The following is a 17,412-nucleotide window of genomic DNA, read 5'->3' on the forward strand; positions in this document are numbered from 1 at the left end:
AAAAACCGTCTCCTCAGAGACGCCAATGCCCACGGGCTACGGATTTCTCAAGAAGGGCAATCCCTTCATGACAGCGCTCTGCCGCAAAGAAACCCACGCCGCCAAAAAGACGCTGTATGTTGTGACGAAATGCGGCAAACAAGAAGGACTGAGAGCGCCCATACGGGTTCTACGGCATGTCCGCTCAGAGGAGAAGAAGACTCGCGAAAAGAGACGTGGCGCTGTCCAACGGCGCGATGCAGCTACCGAAGATGCATTTGAAGCAGCTACTCTGAAGCTTTTCCCCAAGATTCCAAAGCAGGATCTTACCACAATCCTCAAGCGCACTCTCAGGAAACGGAGCGGCCGGGTCGGCCGTACGGGAAAGTTGGATCTGGACAAGAAGGCATATCTAGCAGTTCAGGCGCATGCTCGACACTGCCACACAGACTACGACAAGCTCCTCAAACAAGCATCTCAAGGCCGGGACGCCGCCAGGAGAGCTATTCGGGACAAGGTGTCCAGGCTCTTGATAGAATGGGGTGGCGATCCAACAACGGTGGCATCGGGAGGCAACCTTGGCCACAAGAACCCCAAGAGGGAGCCCCGGAAGAGTCTGGCAGTCCGAACACATCAAGCTAGGAGACGGCGCGCGTCCTTTACAAAGCCTGTACTCGTACGGCACAAGCATATGCCAGCGCTCAAACAGCTCTCGAAACAGAGCCGAGCTCCAAAGGAGAACGAGGCACGGCCGCAGCCGCAGCCGCAGCCACAGCCAGACGTCATTGATTTGACGCAAGACTCAGATGAGCCCGAGGAAAGCGGATCGACAAGTCAAGCATTTTCCGAGGGCGAGTGCCAGGATGCTGGCGACGGCTCATATGAGCTGTCCGATGTGGTGGATTCTGACGGAGATTATGAGGTAGACAGCGACTGGCTGCCAGAATGACGGACGCTGTGCTCGGCACTTGTCGTGGGACATGTACAAATACCGAGTTGGATTAACACGGGTCGATGGATTAGTACCTCTAAGCAAGCGATTGGATAGTTTATTGCGTTTTTGGTTGTGTTGATTTCTCATTATTAGCAAAGCAAGGTAGAATTGAATGAATTGAATTAATCGTCGGTTTCAACAAATCTGTCCAAAAGACCGCTGGCCCCATACTAATTTACTATTGACCTGACAGAGAGAGAATAGATGGCAGAACATACGGAATCCTCATTTGTTCAAGACTTATCCAACCTGCACTCCCAGAGTACCTTCATGTGCATCCCTAATACTTGGTACCTCGAGCCTTCAAAAAGCATTGACTGGACATCAAACATTGATTCTCCCAGCTTGAGGGCTTCATGTACCGGTACATGTACCTAGCACAACACAGTACAGGGCTTGCCAGGGCTGCTATAGCGCAACTGCCACGCGCCTTAGGGCCCTTTTAGTGCTGTTCCTCTCCCGCCTCTAGCCTGTTCCTAGCGCTGGGATAAATTAACCCCACGTGATAGCCAGCTCCTGGTCACTCCCCTGACTGGGATGAGCTGCCGCAATTCTAAATTGATGACAATGCACGTAATCTAGCAACTCGTTTCCCGGCAGCTGGGACTCTGTCTCTTCGTCTTTTTTCCTCCTTCTCCTCACACGCGCAGTGTGCTGTTCTTCAGTCGCTCCTTTTTTGAGACATTGCTCGCTTTGCTCTACATTCCGTCATTTGTTGACACTTACATTCGTTACACACATTCACCCTTGGCTCGTGTCGTCTTGACAAGAGTCCCAGTTGCCCCTCCTCTCGACACCAGACCTTGCATGATCGATCAAATCGACACTCGAAACTCACCCTAGTTCAACAGGCCATCACCAATCCAGCTGCCAACTACGGAGTGCAAGGGACTCATGTGAAGATGGACAACTCCCAGAGACGACTTAGCGGCATCCCTCGCCCTTCCCGACTCCCTCGTCCCGTCTCCGGCATCGTCCAGCCGGCTCCGGCTCCGGCTCCGGCTTCCAGCTCCACGTCGTCGCTTCGCCCAAGGCCCTCCCGAGACAGCCTAGCAGGAGATACATCGAGTGGCACGGAGATCCAGAACCCAAAGCTGCGAGGTTCTGCTTCTCGTGGCCAATTACGCCCCTCTGCCAGTACAAGCAGCGGGCGTGCGCCGGCCTTGCGCAACTCTACGTCCAGTAACCAACTTCGCTCTAGTTCTTCCCGCGCTCCCGCTCCCAAACCCGCTGCCCCAGTGTCGAAGCCCGTACGAGCCGTATCGTCGTCATCGCGAAGATGGAGCACAGTCACCAACGCCCCGGCAGCGCAGTACAAGCCCTGGGCAGAACCAGCAGAATCCGATAGGGGCTTGTTTGACACGGAGGCAGGCTCTACAGAGGCGTCCAATGATATCCTCATCTCATACTTGAATGATTCTGCCGGCGTACCAGATCAAGTTGACAATAACGCATCTCCGCTCTCCTCTCCGGGGTGGAGCATGCCTCAGATCAACACACCGAAACCTTCACTATCCGAGCGCACTATTGAGACTTTGTCGCAGCTGCCCTCGTCTCCTGCTCTGAGCAAGAAATCTTCGTCATTCTTTGATTCGGGACGACCTTTATCACGAGCCGAAAGCTCAGCCTCAAGGCCAAGCTCCAGCTACACTTCTGACGGGTCCGCAAGACATCCGTCTCGCCCAGGCTCAAGTGCGGCTGACGACTCGGCCTTCTCGAATCCCAGAATGTCATCAGCCAATCTATTCAAGAGAAATTCAATCGTTCATAATGATAGAGCCCCAGGCGCCGTCTCTAGCAGTACACGAGGACTACGTCCTGCTAGCCGTGCTTCCGGGGCGGCCTCAAAGCCATCTGCTTCCATGCCGGATGTCAGAAGCCCAAGTCCAAACACGATGCGCAAAGCACCAGCCAAGCCGGCCCAGAAGCCGGTCCAGAAGCCGGCAGCAAAGACTTTGAAGCAAAGGGCATCAGTTCAGGGTCTTGGCAAGAAGCCATCGATGCAAGCCCTAGATGCCAGCGACAATGCGCGAGTTCCCATCTCCTCCTGGGACGGCACTATCGCGCCAGCCGCTACGGCGGTGAAAGAGGATGCTAAGCCGGAACAGCCAGCTCAAAAGTCCTCATCGGCGCTTCGGGATCAGATCGCCAAGGCAAAAGCTGCCAAGAAGGCGGCTATGAAGCAGGCTCCGGCACAGACGGCCAGTGCAACATCTACGACTGATGATTTCGCAGCGATTCCGGCAAAGAACGGGTTCGATTACAATGCAGCATTTGATGACCCATTCAACATGAATAAGGGACAGGATGCTGGCGAAAAAGTGCTGAAGCAACGTATCGGAGCAGCAAGAACTAGTGGCAAACTGAACATCGCCGCGTTAGGACTAAAAGAGATTCCCAGCGAGGTCGTGAAAATGTATGATCTGGAGACCATCGGAGCCGGTGAAAGCTGGGCAGAAAGTGTCGAGTTGACCAGGCTGGTTGGTGCGGATAATGAGATAGAAACGCTGGACGACGCCATGTTCCCTGACCGCAGCCCCGAAGAGCTCGAAAACGACGAAGAGGGCCGTGGCAACATTTTCGGAGGACTCGAGACTCTCGACATGCATGGCAATCGGCTGCTAGCCATTCCCATGGGGTTCCGCCGCTTCACCCAGTTGACCACTCTCAATCTGGTGAGTATCTCCGTGGCGTTGATGTTTTTCGGGGTCATTTATTCACACTTTTTAGTCGTCTAATCGCCTAGAAAATGGATGCCTTGAAATCATCGCCCAGATGACGGCGATCCGCGATCTCAAATTGGCAAACAACCTCCTGGTTGGCGCGTTGGACTCGGGCCTCGCGGATCTGAGCGCCCTGGAGGTTCTCGATATACACAAAAACCAAGTCTCTGCCCTACCGCCCAACGTTGAGGGCCTTTCTCGGCTGCGCGTCCTCAACCTGAGCGAGAATAACTTTGAATCGCTTCCCTTCGAGGGGCTCTCAAAGCTCCCGCTCGCCGAGCTCGATTTGAAGAAGAACAAGCTTTTGGGCACCCTGATCGATGGATCGATTGGTTCTCTACCAATGCTTCAATCTCTCGATATCTCGGTGAACAGACTGACGCGTCTCGTGCCCGCCGATGCTTCAATCAGACTTCCCGTTGTCCACACCCTCACCCTCTCAATGAATCGACTGCAGGAGCTCCCAGACATGACTTCGTGGACAAGTCTTGTAAACCTTGCGGCAGATGCGAACAACATCTCCAGCATCCCCCTGAGCTTTACCAGCCTCGAAAAGGTGCGACAGGCCGACTTTTCCAGCAACGACATTCGGGTAGTCCCACCTGAGATTTCTCGGATGGACAGCCTGACTCTGCTTCGGCTTAGCGGTAACCCGCTGCGTGACAAGAAGTTTGCTTCGGCCCCGACAGATGAGATCAAGGAAGCGCTGTCGACAAGGCTGGAGCCTCCTCCCCCATACGAGGAGCCAGTCGTTCAGGCACCCATCCCCACCATAATCAGTCCACCGGAAACGGAGAAGAAGCAACAGCCGGACAAGTTGTCGGCTATCCACCCCGAGGACACGGACAGCAGATCAGAAGGCGATGATGATTTTGCCACGCCTCCGACATCTGCACCCCATTCGCCTACCAGGTCCCGCGCTCAGACAGTAGAAGTACAAGAAACCTGGCAGGTCAAGCCGGGAGGACTCCTGGACCGGTCACGCACCGAATCGTCTTCCCTGAGCCCGGAAATGTGCGCCGAACTGTCGAGGAGCTATCAGATAAGACAGGCGCAGCTTCATCACAATCTCCTGAGCGCGTTCCCCGGATCTTTACAGTTCTTCTCGCAAACCCTGACGTCTCTATCACTGGGCCACAACAAAATCTCGGGAGAGGACTACCTAACAGAAGAGCTGAGTTTGCCAGTTCTGACGGAATTGAACTTGAGCTCGAATACCATCAGCAGCCTAGGTCCGTTGACAAAATTCCTTAAAGCACCCGCACTGGAAAAGATTGACGTTTCGCTCAATCGCCTAACCGCGCTCCCGCTCGATCTGAAGCAGAGCTTCCCCAGCTTAAAGGTACTGCTTGCGTCAAACAACCAACTAACCGAGCTTGATCCAGCTGCCATCAAGGGCCTCAAAGTGGTTGATGTGTCGAGCAATGAGATTGCGCATCTGGATCCTCGGCTCGGCCTCTTGGGCGGAAAGGACGGGCTCGAGCGGCTCGAGGTGGCAGGAAACCGATTCAAGGTTCCCAAGTGGAACATCCTGGAGAAGGGAACCGCGGCCACGATGAGGTGGCTCCGAGGCCGAGTTCCCGCTGCCGAGATGGAAGCGTGGAGAGCTGAGAACGGGGACGACGACTCGTCTGACGTGGACTAAGGCTTGGTGGGTAATTTTTTGGTCTTTGCTTTGCTGATTTCTGCTTTTTTCACTTTACAGCAAGGTCATGTACTATCTTTCTGCTACTTATTTATTTATTTTTGGCCTGCCCTGGAAGGGGGCGGACCTGTATATTATCACATTGGAGGACCGATTGCGCATACAGGTAGAATGATGTATGGAGTATGGGTGCTAGGGAAATGGTAGTATAGATACCACTCGGGCTTGCAGCAAGGCACAGGCAATACCTTATTGAATAATTAGTATTGAATAATTAGTAATGTGTATATACTTGTAGCCATTTGGTTGAGTACATGCCGGTGAGTTGTGTCAAGGTGCCATGGAATGTGGACATTCAACTGCCTCACTATTCACAGTTGAGTAGGCACAATGGAGTGCGTTTTTTTTTCTTTTACTACAAGGAAAGACTGGCCAAGAAGATATGCTTGTGTTTCTCCTGGGTTGCGGTTGACCTTCGCTACAGATGCGTGTGCGCGTAGGCAGTCAGTCTTTTTGTTATTTGCATCAGACAGACTTACCAGGGTCAACAGCATCAAACATTTCAATATCGTCGCCCACATACGTCAAAAGAGCTTCCAGGGCTTCCATATCCGTATCTATACTCGCATTTCGTTACAACACATTACCTTCATACGGTGACCTCGTCAACCACGAAGCTCATGGCACGCAGCAGCTCGAGAAAGATGTCAATGCCGCCATGCGTCGCCGGTCAGATGGACGCAGGCCCGTGCAGATTCAATCAAACCATCATCACGCACAACACAACAGAACGATGGGGTCCTCACATCATGCACCACATGACGACGGACGGCGAAGAATCAGTGTATGCTCCCAGGGCAATCATGAGAGTGCTGATCCCGATTTCGATCGCTGGGTGGTTGCTATTCGGGGTGATTTGCATCCTATGCATCAACGGCAAGGGGAAATCCGGCAGATGGGTTCCTGAGTGGTATCTTGATTCTCGGGGGACGAGGCGAGACAAGGCTTTGGTTTTGTTGTGGTGGATGGCAGTCATGGTGCTGTGGCCGGTGATACTGCCTGTGCTGCTGTTGAGGAAGGTGGCGAGGGTGGTGAAGCATTTTTTGGTTGGGAGGAAGAAGGATGCGAGAGTGTTTCATCCGAAGCGGGTTGTGGAAGAGGTTTGAGGGAGATGGGAATTGCTTGTGCGTGTAGAAGTTGGTTGGTGTTTTTTGGACTCTTGTGGATTACAGGGTAGGGGATGGTTGGATGGGGAGTGTGGATAGGGCACATTACTCTAGTGTATGAGGGTACATGGGGGACTGAGAATATACATAAGAGGAGTGCAGAGGGCATTAATTAGAGAAGGGGAATAGCAAGATGAAGCTGCAACATAATACGAGGCTGTTTGATACAAGTTGCAAAGCAAGTCGATAAATTACCCGTTGAGATTGAGATTTTGGCAAATGCACTGGGTGAATCTCGGTGTTGCGTCACTCCCTGACTAATTAGCGCATGAACCTTGACAGCCAGAGACGAGCCAGAAAAAAAATCAAAAAAAGAGAGAGAAAGAGAGAGAGAGGAAAAAAAAAGCTTCCCACCGGTTGCTGGGCCAGAGTCCGAGCCGGGTCTAGCGCCCGTTGCAAGCAGCCCAGCCAAAGCCAGCCTCTCGAGTTTTGTTTTTGCCGTGCCTGGTCGAGGAATGCAGTGCATGAATCTGACTGGTGCCAACTCCTACTCGTACTCACTGCAACCATTCAAGTGCCACCACCTCTTTTGACCCCCTTCAGCAGCCTCAGCCTCAACCTCAACCTCAACCTCAAACCCTCGACGCTGCAGACGACAATCTTGCGCAGATCCAGCCTCGGGCTCCGACACGGCACGACGCGATACCGGAAGACGCATTGACTGCTAGTCTGTTGCCGTCGCACGCTGGGCGCTTGTTGGTCGGATTGGCAGCTGGGCCCCCAAAGTTCACGGCTCACGACTCGCGGTTCACGGTTCACGGTTCACGGTTCCAAGTCACGAGGCCCCCGTTGGCAGTGTCTCTGTTTGCTCTGTTCGAAGGGCGAGTCGCACCAGGATCCACATCTCTCTCTCTCTCTCCCTTGGAGTCGCAGAGCTGAGCTTTGGGAGAGAAAGCAGAACGAAACAGAAGCAGACCAAAAGGCGCCTCGCCCACCGCTTGCTTTACTCGCTCGCTCTCGAGATATCTACATCTACATCTACGCATTTCCACTTGAAATACGGAATACGGGCCGCACTCTCTACGATGGCCTCTGATTCGGAGGTGGACGCTCCTCGCGTCAATGGCAATGTCGAGGACGCTGTCCTCGGTGGCCTCGACCCGTCGACCCCTCAAGAGCACGAGACGGGCGCTCATCCGCTGTCCCAAATCACGCTCCCGTCTACAGAAATGCCAGGATCGCCCATTGACGCAAACCAATCGTTCAAGACGGAGGTCATGGATGACCGACCAGCCATCACCGTGATTCCGTCATCGCTGACGCCGCCGCCGTCCACGCAGGTCGCGGCGAGCAACGGTGCCTCGAGGCGCACCTACTCCACCTCTCAACAGTCGGCCCTCTTCTCACCACCCGCCACCATACTCAACACGATGCGTGAGCGAGACATTGAGTCCGACTACACGCCGCCGGCACCCCACCGAGTGCTCGAGGCATCGGCCGAGGAGCTGCGCGCCATGCTGCAGACTTGCATCGCCGAGAACCAGAAGCTCAAGATGGAGGCAGCGCACCATAAGCTGCAGTATAACCTGCTGAGCCTGCAGGCGGACGAAGAATCCAAGCGCGCCGCGGTGGAGCACGACATGGTGCGCCGTGAAGTGGACGCCTTGCGGATGGCGGAGCATTCCCGACAGGCCAAGCGAGAGCTGAGCACCGTGTCCGAGTCAATACAGAACAAATACCTGCAGATGAAGATGTGGTACGAATCGGCAATGGAGGAGAACGAGGCGCTCAGCCGCAGGGTCAAGCTGGCCAAGAAGGTGATCCAGCAGAAGGAGGAAGAGACCATGACGCTGGCCGAGGAGCGCGAGATGCTGCTGAACCGGATCCGCGAGAACCGCGAGCACTTTCACATGCTGTGCAGCCCGGGCGGCATCTTTCACAACGCCCTGACGCCCAAGCAGGTCATCACATCGACGCCACTACAGCAGCAGCACCAGCAGCAACACCGCACGGCATCTCGCGCCCTGCACCGGGAAGAGACGGACGGACGGGAGCACGGGCTGTCGGCTCTGCTGGAAGCCATGAGCCAGAGCCAATCTCAAGAAAACAACGCGGCCACCATGGCCGCCACCAACAACAACAGCGCGCCGTCAACGCCAATGGTGATGGCTCGACCTGCCTCTCGACTGGTCAGACGGCACCAGCGCAACGCCCAATCCATGTCATCGCTCCCGACGACTCCCTCCAGCAGACTACGTGGAGACAACAGCGGCCTGCTACCGTCGGTGAACCTAGTGGCGCAGACGGAGCCGAGGTCTCGCTATTCGCAGCGACGATTCGTCCCCACGACACCCCCCTCCCAGAGACAGTCGCGGCGGAGAAGACGAGAGAGCACCATTTCGGCCGACGACAACGAGGAGCTTGCTCGACAGGCCATCGAATCGGCCAAGGCAGTACAATCACTGTCGACCCAAGATGCCCCGGAGGCGGTCCCGCTCAGCTCACAAGAGGATGACGAGCAAATCCAGGACAGCCAGGCGAGCCAGGCGGCGGCCGAGATGCTGCGCCGGCACCCCGGCCAGGGATACAAGGCGGCGTCATCCCGGGATGGCACGGCAGGACCGGCGGAGAAATCTGCGGCAATGCACGCCAAGCTCTTCGCCGGCAGTAAAACGGCGACCGGGGCTGAGAAGCGCAAACTGACGGCCGAGGGTGAGGCCGGAGCCGATGAGATGGAAAGTCCGCAGAAGAAGCTGAGGACAGGCGGAGCTGCGTCGGAAAGCCGCCGTGTTGGGCTGGGCATTCAATACGGACAATGAAAGAATCGATTGATATACAGGGACAAGAAAAAATTGGGTCGGATCTATCAGATTGAAGCGGTGTAATTTTGTGAGATGGTCTTCTTACACAATCACGGCCGGATGTGGGGGGGGGGTTGACATTGTGGGTTTGTTGTTTGCGTGTGCGTGCGTGTTTAACTGGATTTCTGGAATTCTTTTTTTTTCCCCTTCACGAATGATGAACAACCATTTGTTTTTTTTTATTTACTTTGGCTTGAGATGAGCCTTGGAAGGGTTTGGAGCGGCAAACAGAATGAGGCGGGACGGGGATCGTCGGACGGCATCGGCTAAGGGGGGGGGGGGAGCAAGCACAAGCTGGGATGAAACAGCACAGCACACAGCAAAGCACAACAAGGCGCGGGCCAGTTGATTTGGTTACAACATGTCGTATAAGAAGGACGTGATGTGAAGAAGTAAAATAGCAAATACAATTTGTCGTCGTCAATTGTCAAACAGATCAATGGAATTGAAGTTGGTTCAGAGAGGGGGATAAGAGCTTAGCCGGCAAGGCCCGGACAGACGCGGCAGCGCTGCCGGATACAAGTTCCGGACTTGTCCTATGAAATGCGCACTGTGCTCGTAGCAGGCATTGCGTGCAAACCGGGTAGAGGCACAGTGCGGAAACCCCATTGCCGACAGCAACTGCCAGTGCGGCGGATACGGGGGGGAAGAAGAGCTAGAAAAATACATGTAGTATAGGGGATCCACAGAGGGGGAGAGCCGGAGCCGGGGAGATTGTAGAGTTTGTAAAAGAAGGACGATGGCAATTTGTTTATTATATGGTGATTGGTAAGGATGGGTGATTTATTTATGAGCAGTTGGGCGGTAGTTTGGGAATTCATTACTCCTTTTTTCCTTTTGGCGTGAGAGTTTAGTCTTTAATCTCTCCTTGTTTTATTATTCATCACTACATGATACTTCTCATCTCATCTCTTCTTATACCTACCTTAGTATTCTTCTATTGTCATATATACACATCCGCAGAGTGAACAAGTGAGTGAGTGAGCAACCCAGTTGAGAGGAACATCAATCACATCACATAAAACAAACCACCAACACGGACATCATGTCGTCCAAAGGCCTCGCCGCCGTGCTCTCCAAAGCTCCCTCCGACATCGTCATCCTCTCCTCCCTCCGCACCCCCATCTGCCGCTCCTACAAGGGCCACCTCAAGGACGCCTACCCCGAGGAACTTCTCTCCGCCGTCCTCAAGGCCACCCGCCTCGCCGTGCCCGACCTGGACCCGGCGCTCGTCGACGACGTCGGCGTCGGCGTCGTGCTGTCCGAGCTGGGCGGCTCCAAGGCGGGCCGCATGGCGCTCAACCACGCCGGGTATCCGAACAGCACGAGCTTGTTCACGGCGAACCGCGCGTGTGCGTCTTCGCTGCAGAGCATTGCGCTGGTGGCGGCGGAGATCCAGAGCGGCATGGCGGATGTGGGCGTTGGGGCGGGCATGGAGAGCATGACGCGGAACTACGGGAGCAAGGCTGTTCCGGTGGATGTCTGGCCTGCGTTGAGGGATTCCGAGACGAAGCGGGTGAGGGATTGCGTCATGCCCATGGGGTTGACGTCGGAGAATGTCGCGGAGCGGTACGGCGTGGACCGCGGGATTCAGGACCAGGTCGCCGCGGAATCGCATGCGAGGGCGGCGCGGGCGAGAGACGCGGGCTGGTTCGACTCGCAGATTGTTCCCGTCACGACGCGATTTCAGGAGGTGGACAAGCAGGGCAACGCCGTGGGCGAGGAGCGGCAAGTCACGGTGACTCGCGACGACGGCATTCGCGCGGGCGTCACGGCCGAGGCGCTGGCCAAGCTGAAGCCGGCGTTCAAGCCCGACGGGAAGAGCACCGCGGGCAACTCGAGCCAGATCTCGGACGGCGCGGCGGCGACGCTGCTGATGCGCCGGAGCACCGCCACGGAGCTCGGCCTGGGCGGGAACATCATGGGCAAGTTTGTCGGCGCGGCGACGGCCGGGTGTGACCCCGACGAGATGGGCGTCGGGCCGGCGCTGGCGATCCCGAAGCTGCTGAACCGATTGGGGTTGAAGAAGGAGGACGTCGACCGGTGGGAGATTAACGAGGCGTTTGCGAGCCAGGTCGTGTATTGTTTACGAGAGCTGGGATTGATGGAGGCGTGGGAGAGGGGGAGGGTGAATCCTGACGGAGGGGCGATTGCGCTGGGACACCCGCTCGGGGCGACGGGGGCGAGGATGACGAGCACGTTGATGCATGGGCTGGGGAGGGAGGGGGGTCAGGTTGGTGTTGTGAGTATGTGTGTTGGGACGGGGATGGGCATGGCGGGATTGTTTGTGAGGGAGTAGATTGATTTGTTGTATATAGATGTATATGATGTTGATATTCATAATCGTAAACTAGACATTCTGTGGATGAATTTTCAGACTTGCCCCTTTTCACTACGTAGATGGAAACCTTGGCCCCTTTATTTCATCAAACTTGTACTCTCTTCTCAATGGGTGTATCTTCCGACATGCGGCGAAATCCTCTCACAAGTCCCGTCATAGGATCCCGTTCAATGCCTCCTCCTCTGACGACGCCTTTCCTGCCCGCAGCCTCTAGCTTCATCAGCCCCATCCGCACTCTCACATAGTCGCCAAAGAACTCGTGCGCTCGAACATCAGCTGCTCCCCTCAGGATGCCGTGTCCCAACGTAACACCCCAGGTATCGGCAACGCGAATGGCATGAGCATCTGGTCTCCTATCGGGCTGCAGCAAGACAGAGTAGATGAAGCCGGTGTAAAGCACCGGAATGTCCGACATGTTGGCCGGAAAGTCCCAGTTCCTGCCGTCCATGGACAGGGGGTGCCACGGTGTGACGAGCAGCGAGCCGATCCGGTAGAGCACCTCGCTCGACACCTTTGTCTTGAGGACCATGGCCACCTTTCTCGGCCCGAGAGGCGTGCGCACCCGGATCCCGCTCTTGAGCTTTCTGATTTCTGTCATCTTGCCCGAAGCTAGTTCCACGGTGGTCGAGCCCGCGAAGCACACGCCAGAGGAGTTCCGGTACCTGGCCATGGTTGTATGAGAGGTGGTGCTGCTGCTGTTGACTCTGCCCCTGTTACGCAAAATGACCCGGGATGGCTCAGGGGCCGGAATGTTGTCAAAGGCATTGTCCAAGCGATCACGACAAGCGATGAACAGTGGGCTCTGAGAGCCGAATTGAAGCGGTGTCGCATCCTTGAACGAGTTGCAGATTTGCCGGCTGAGGGCATTGACATACGATGGCAAAAAGTGCCGGCCCCATTTGACAAAGAATTCCGGCGTCGATAGGGCGATGCTGATCTGACCTCTGGGCTCTGCGCCTTTGAGATCATCCATCAGAGCCTTGTTCAGATCGTCGGTAAGTTCGCGGCCGGGCAGAGACTCGATGAGCGTTGCTAGCTGTTGTCGATGTTCGGTTTGCTCGTTTACTGCTGTCAGTGCTCTGTATTCTCCATCCGATGCGAGTGGGAACAGAGACGAGATGAATTTGCAGACGAGTGCTCGTGATTCATGGAATACCACTTCTTTATCGGTGAGGGTCACCACGCCACGGGCATCGTCACCGAGGCGTGTCGAGACCAATCCTGGTGATGGCTTCTCAGTCTCCTCGTACTTGAGAGTGGCTTCGACTAAGGCCTGCTTTTCCTGTGCGTCACCCTTGAAGCGGAGCCAAAGGTCTCGTGACTGTCCGTACTGGATGTTTCCCAAGGAAATGGTCAACTCCTTCTGCCCATTGCCAATATCAACCGGAGCATGCTTGTCGACAGTATCAACAACTGTCTCCTCAATCTCAAGTGTGGCCGCGTATTTCAGCTTCAACGAAGCCTTTGTTGCAAAGGTGGATTGTAAGTTGGCGATGGCATGGACAAAGACGGTTCCGATCATGCCAGCATCGGGAATGAAGGCGTAATTGCCGCCGCTGAACTCGGCAATGGACTTTAGCAGCCCGGATCGAAGGCTGTACCCGAAGCCAAACGTGTGAATGGTGGCGGGCAAAGGAGGCATGGACTTTAGCTTCGGAATGTAGCCCTTTGAAGGACACATGTGGTTTGGCTCTCCGTCGGTCAAGACCATCATGGCTGGCACGCGATGGCTGTCTTGCTCCTTGTTGAAGAGCTTAATTGCATCCAGCATACCGTGCCAGAGATTGGTCGAGCCCATTGGTTTCAGGGCCTTGACTCTTTTGCGAGCCTCTTCCTTGTTGGTGTCTGTCATGGGCTCAAGCCACTGCACCACCTTGGATTCAGTCTCAAACGTCACAATGCCGAGACGATCTCTCTCATCCATTGTCTCGATGATGGTGAATGCTGCGTGCTTGGTCAAATCCAAGACGGAAAGACCAGTTTCTTCTGCGCCTTCACCAGGCACAGGAGCAGCTGAGCACATGCTCCCAGATACGTCAATCACTAGGACGACGTCGCAGGCCACATGGCTAATAGGCCTTGAGGGTTCCTTGGGAGGCTGTATCTTGACAAAGAGAGCATCCTTGGAAGCAATGTGATGGAGTTGAAGGTCAACAGGGCTGGCGTGAGCGTCATAAGGAGGCAGATCCGCTACCCCTTGCTTGGGCTTCTCCTCACGGATGGGCAGTTGCTCGTGCTGGGCGTGAACAACCGGAACGCCAGCATCCGGATTCTGTTTGTTGAGATTGGTCATGGCTGCGAGGTTCTTCAGAGGTGTCTATCCGCAGAATCTCGCTTGAAGTTGAGATAAAATAGATGACACCATCCAAAGGGAGGTGAGGGGAGGTAAGACGAGCGGAAACGCTGCAGAGACTCGACCAATGAGACAGCCGATGACGCCCTTCCAATGATGTTCAACTGAAGAACCCATCCTTTGTACTTATAATGCAGAGAGATGCAATGATTGTTCAGAGCCATCTCATCTTGGGGTTAGTAGACTTTGGCCGGCCTCAGCCGCACGAGCTTTGGGCTGGAGAACCTCCACTTCGGCATGCCTGCATTCGCATGGTGCGCTAAAAGTCGGTCTATCATTCACTTGCCGTCGGATTGATTCGCCCGTCTGAGGTTGGTAGAGTTTGGGCTACTCGTATATCGTCAAGGCATTGCTCATCGTGAGTTCATCTCTCAGCCTCGACACTCGAGAGCAAGTGCCATAACAAGCAGGTCCAACAATCTGCCAGAAAGGGACACCGGAAAGGAACGAAACAGCAATGCCGACAGGGGGGTCGATCTGCCGTAGAGCCTCTCGGCTGACGTTCCGTTTGCATATGAGCAATCGGTCCAATGGCGGAGGCTGAGTCACGCCTTGACACGGCAGATACGAGCAATTGCCAGTGCTGATGTCAACGGTAAGATGTGGGCTGGAGGTTTAGAGTTGAAGTTCTGCCTAGTGAAGACGCCTTAGACACAGCCACTACAACTAGGGGGGAAATGGCCTAAGCTGCAGCCACGCTTGCCCGCTAGAGGCCCCATGTGCAGTGCCTGGGAAGATTGTTACAGCGCTATGGAGCACACAGGGGGATTTAATGCTGATGCCTGGGCCAAGATGCTGCGATGGATTCAATTTGTCAATGTCGATTAAGGGTTTGTTTGACAGCCATCGCCGACGCATTGACTCAAGCGGCCAAAGGCTCACTGCTCCGCATGCCGGCAGATGTGGTGAATTGTCTGTTGCCGGCTATCTGCTGCTGGGTTGTGAACCTGGCTGTTGGCTGTTGGTAGTGACATACGGCAATGGATGGAAATGGACGTAGGGGCGGAGCAGAATGTGTAGATGGAGATTAATGGAGTTGATGTGAACTATACAGTAAGTTGAGTTGGATGGAATAGAAGGAGATTGCTACGGTATATTGATATGGCCACTCATGTAGGCATATGAAGATGGATCGACTGGGTGTGGCAACTCATCTTGTGACAACTCATCTCACGGCAGCATGCATTAAGAAAGCATACAAAACCCCAAGTAACACGGCCATCTCATACAAAAAACAGGGAAATGCAGCATCGTGAATTGACAACTCAGAAGCAATCGTCCGTTGACCGACTTTCCAATTACGCGTTCTTGGTCTGCCTTGAAAATATCATGAATAACACCCAAGTCTACAAAATACATGTCTATGTAGCCGTCTATATAAACTCTCGATGCCCTCGCTGTCTTCTCTCCATTCTTCACTAACCCACAGAACTCGTGCTCTTACACTTCACTTATAGACACAAGCACAGAAAACACAATAGACATGGGTGTTTTTCATCGTTGACTCTCTTCACTACTACTCAGCATGCAGCATCATCATTCATGCTTACACCAATCCAACTACTGAAAACCGACTCGGTAATCTTTCGACTACGTGAAGCGTGTTGGAACGTGACTTGACTTTCGGGCCAGATGACTACCCAACAAGTGTCAAGATCCATGGGATCGGAAACGAGATTGCTGGTGCTATTCAACAGCGAGGTAATACCGCTCATGGCCCAAGTGATTTTTGCGAGTAAGGGCTTGGTCCATTCATAGGCTGCATCCCCACCCAAGAGATACAGTATGGACGTTGTGGTAACTGCATACGCACACAAAATAAACGCAGCAATGCGGATGGTAAGCTGTGTCTTCGTTTCCGATTTCCTCGGCAGTCTCAAGCTGACCACTTCGGTACTCTAGATGGCAAAGAAGAATTTCGAATCGGAAAACATGGGGACAGACACAGCCTCAGACCAGATTTTTCACATCAAGGCCATGTCTGCTACAGCTTCACCGCGACTTAGACGACTCTCCAAGCCACCAAGCGGGAGGTCGTCTGCGACTTTGTTCGAACAGAGAAACCAGGCTTCTTAGTGGGAGCGCCTGGCAATCATGACCACCAAAGCACAGGGTCTGACCAAACTTGTTGGCAAGACAAACGTCATCAAAGGTAAAGACACACGATCCCTCCATAGCCCCCACGGCTATCTCAAGAACCGAGATGCCATCATCACTGTCACACCATGTCTCCAGATCCATCAAACAAATGCTAACGACTGAGCACAAGAAACTATTACAATCATTCCACACCTCAGAATCCACGGGACTCTCTATTACCGCCATGTCCACGAATGAGAGAGGCACCTGGCAGGACTTTTTCCCATACCACCAGCTATGATCCTCCCTGAACCATTCTTTCTTCTTTGGGTGCGTGCGGAACCTGAAGAGCCAAATCCATCTTGGCTGCTTGGAGAAACCGGCCGACTAAGAGGCAATGCATCTTGTTCAACATTATGCATCGTCTACGCCATGACAGCTACCCCAGTGCCTATTGCTGGGCAGCGCATGCGGGACAAATACCTAGGCAAAACAGTCCATCAATCACTAAATGAGCTCTTTCACATTGCATATGGCTATAGAGCAGTCCTCTCTCCATTGGATACTTTTCCTACCTGCCTAACAACATACCAGCTCATACATCGGAGCTCACAAGATCTGCTTCATCTTCGTGAAGCCATTTGCCTGATGCTAGCAAAAAAGGAGCGAGACTATCAGAACGCAGATTGGAACCTCATGTCTAAGTATCTTCGATTCTACATCTGAATACGGCAAATTGGGTAAGACAACATCAGTTCCACTGCTCATGGTCCAAGCCCACACGTGCAATTACTAACTGAGTACCTAGAAGAGCTCCTCGGTACCAACACATGGTGCTGGGTAAAGGCGGAGATATGCTTTTACCAGATACTACCTTCTCATATTCGTGTTCGATGTCTCATTCAGGACTCCATAGATGAATCATGGAGGAGGGTAGCACTGGACACGCAAAGGTGATACCTGAAGAAGAGATCATGCGATATCGCGTGTTGGCACGATGCCAACATCTCACACGCGACCCTGCGGGGAGACTAAGGAGCAAAGCAATTGAAGAGACAGAATGTTTTTGCCCAATTTTGTGGTATTACGGGCAGGGAAGATGGCAACTTCACTCATCAATACTGCCCATCTGAATTGGACCCTTGATCGTGCAGTCAGTCATGGTCGAATACATCAACCAACACCGCGAATTCAAAGCCCACCTAAAGCAATTCAGACATGATAACTTAGATCGCTGAGGCAAGCCTGGGTCAGAGAGTTGGAGAGGCCAT

The 17,412-nt window shown here is 54.0% G+C and overlaps 5 protein-coding genes across 5 annotated transcripts; 4 read left to right on the top strand and 1 right to left on the bottom strand.

The window, feature by feature from the left end:
* Positions 1–25: 25 nt before the first annotated feature.
* On the top strand, positions 26–928 carry Triagg1_9508 (uncharacterized protein; the record flags this gene model as incomplete). The annotated part of the gene is made up of 1 exon (XM_062904474.1): positions 26–928. One exon carries the CDS (start codon positions 26–28, stop codon positions 926–928), a length of 903 nt encoding a protein of 300 aa, XP_062751545.1.
* Positions 929–1,875: 947 nt separating this feature from the next.
* Positions 1,876–5,341, top strand: Triagg1_9509 (uncharacterized protein; the record flags this gene model as incomplete). The annotated part of the gene is made up of 2 exons (XM_062904475.1): positions 1,876–3,648; positions 3,704–5,341. The coding sequence occupies 2 exons, from the start codon at positions 1,876–1,878 to the stop codon at positions 5,339–5,341; spliced, it is 3,411 nt and encodes a 1,136-aa protein (XP_062751546.1).
* A 2,251-nt stretch (positions 5,342–7,592) lies between these two features.
* Triagg1_9510 (uncharacterized protein) lies at positions 7,593–9,326 on the top strand (the record flags this gene model as incomplete). The annotated part of the gene is made up of 1 exon (XM_062904476.1): positions 7,593–9,326. One exon carries the CDS (start codon positions 7,593–7,595, stop codon positions 9,324–9,326), a length of 1,734 nt encoding a protein of 577 aa, XP_062751547.1.
* Positions 9,327–10,413: 1,087 nt separating this feature from the next.
* Positions 10,414–11,667, top strand: Triagg1_9511 (uncharacterized protein; the record flags this gene model as incomplete). Its single annotated transcript, XM_062904477.1, has 1 exon — positions 10,414–11,667. The coding sequence occupies one exon, from the start codon at positions 10,414–10,416 to the stop codon at positions 11,665–11,667; it is 1,254 nt and encodes a 417-aa protein (XP_062751548.1).
* A 127-nt stretch (positions 11,668–11,794) lies between these two features.
* Triagg1_9512 (uncharacterized protein) lies at positions 11,795–14,002 on the bottom strand (the record flags this gene model as incomplete). Its single annotated transcript, XM_062904478.1, has 1 exon — positions 11,795–14,002. One exon carries the CDS (start codon positions 14,000–14,002, stop codon positions 11,795–11,797), a length of 2,208 nt encoding a protein of 735 aa, XP_062751549.1.
* Between the last annotated feature and the right edge of the window lie 3,410 nt (positions 14,003–17,412).

The sequence above is a fragment of the Trichoderma aggressivum genome, assembly GCF_033847375.1.
Source record: "Trichoderma aggressivum f. europaeum strain CBS 100526 chromosome Unknown scaffold_054, whole genome shotgun sequence".
Lineage (NCBI taxonomy): Eukaryota > Fungi > Ascomycota > Sordariomycetes > Hypocreales > Hypocreaceae > Trichoderma > Trichoderma aggressivum.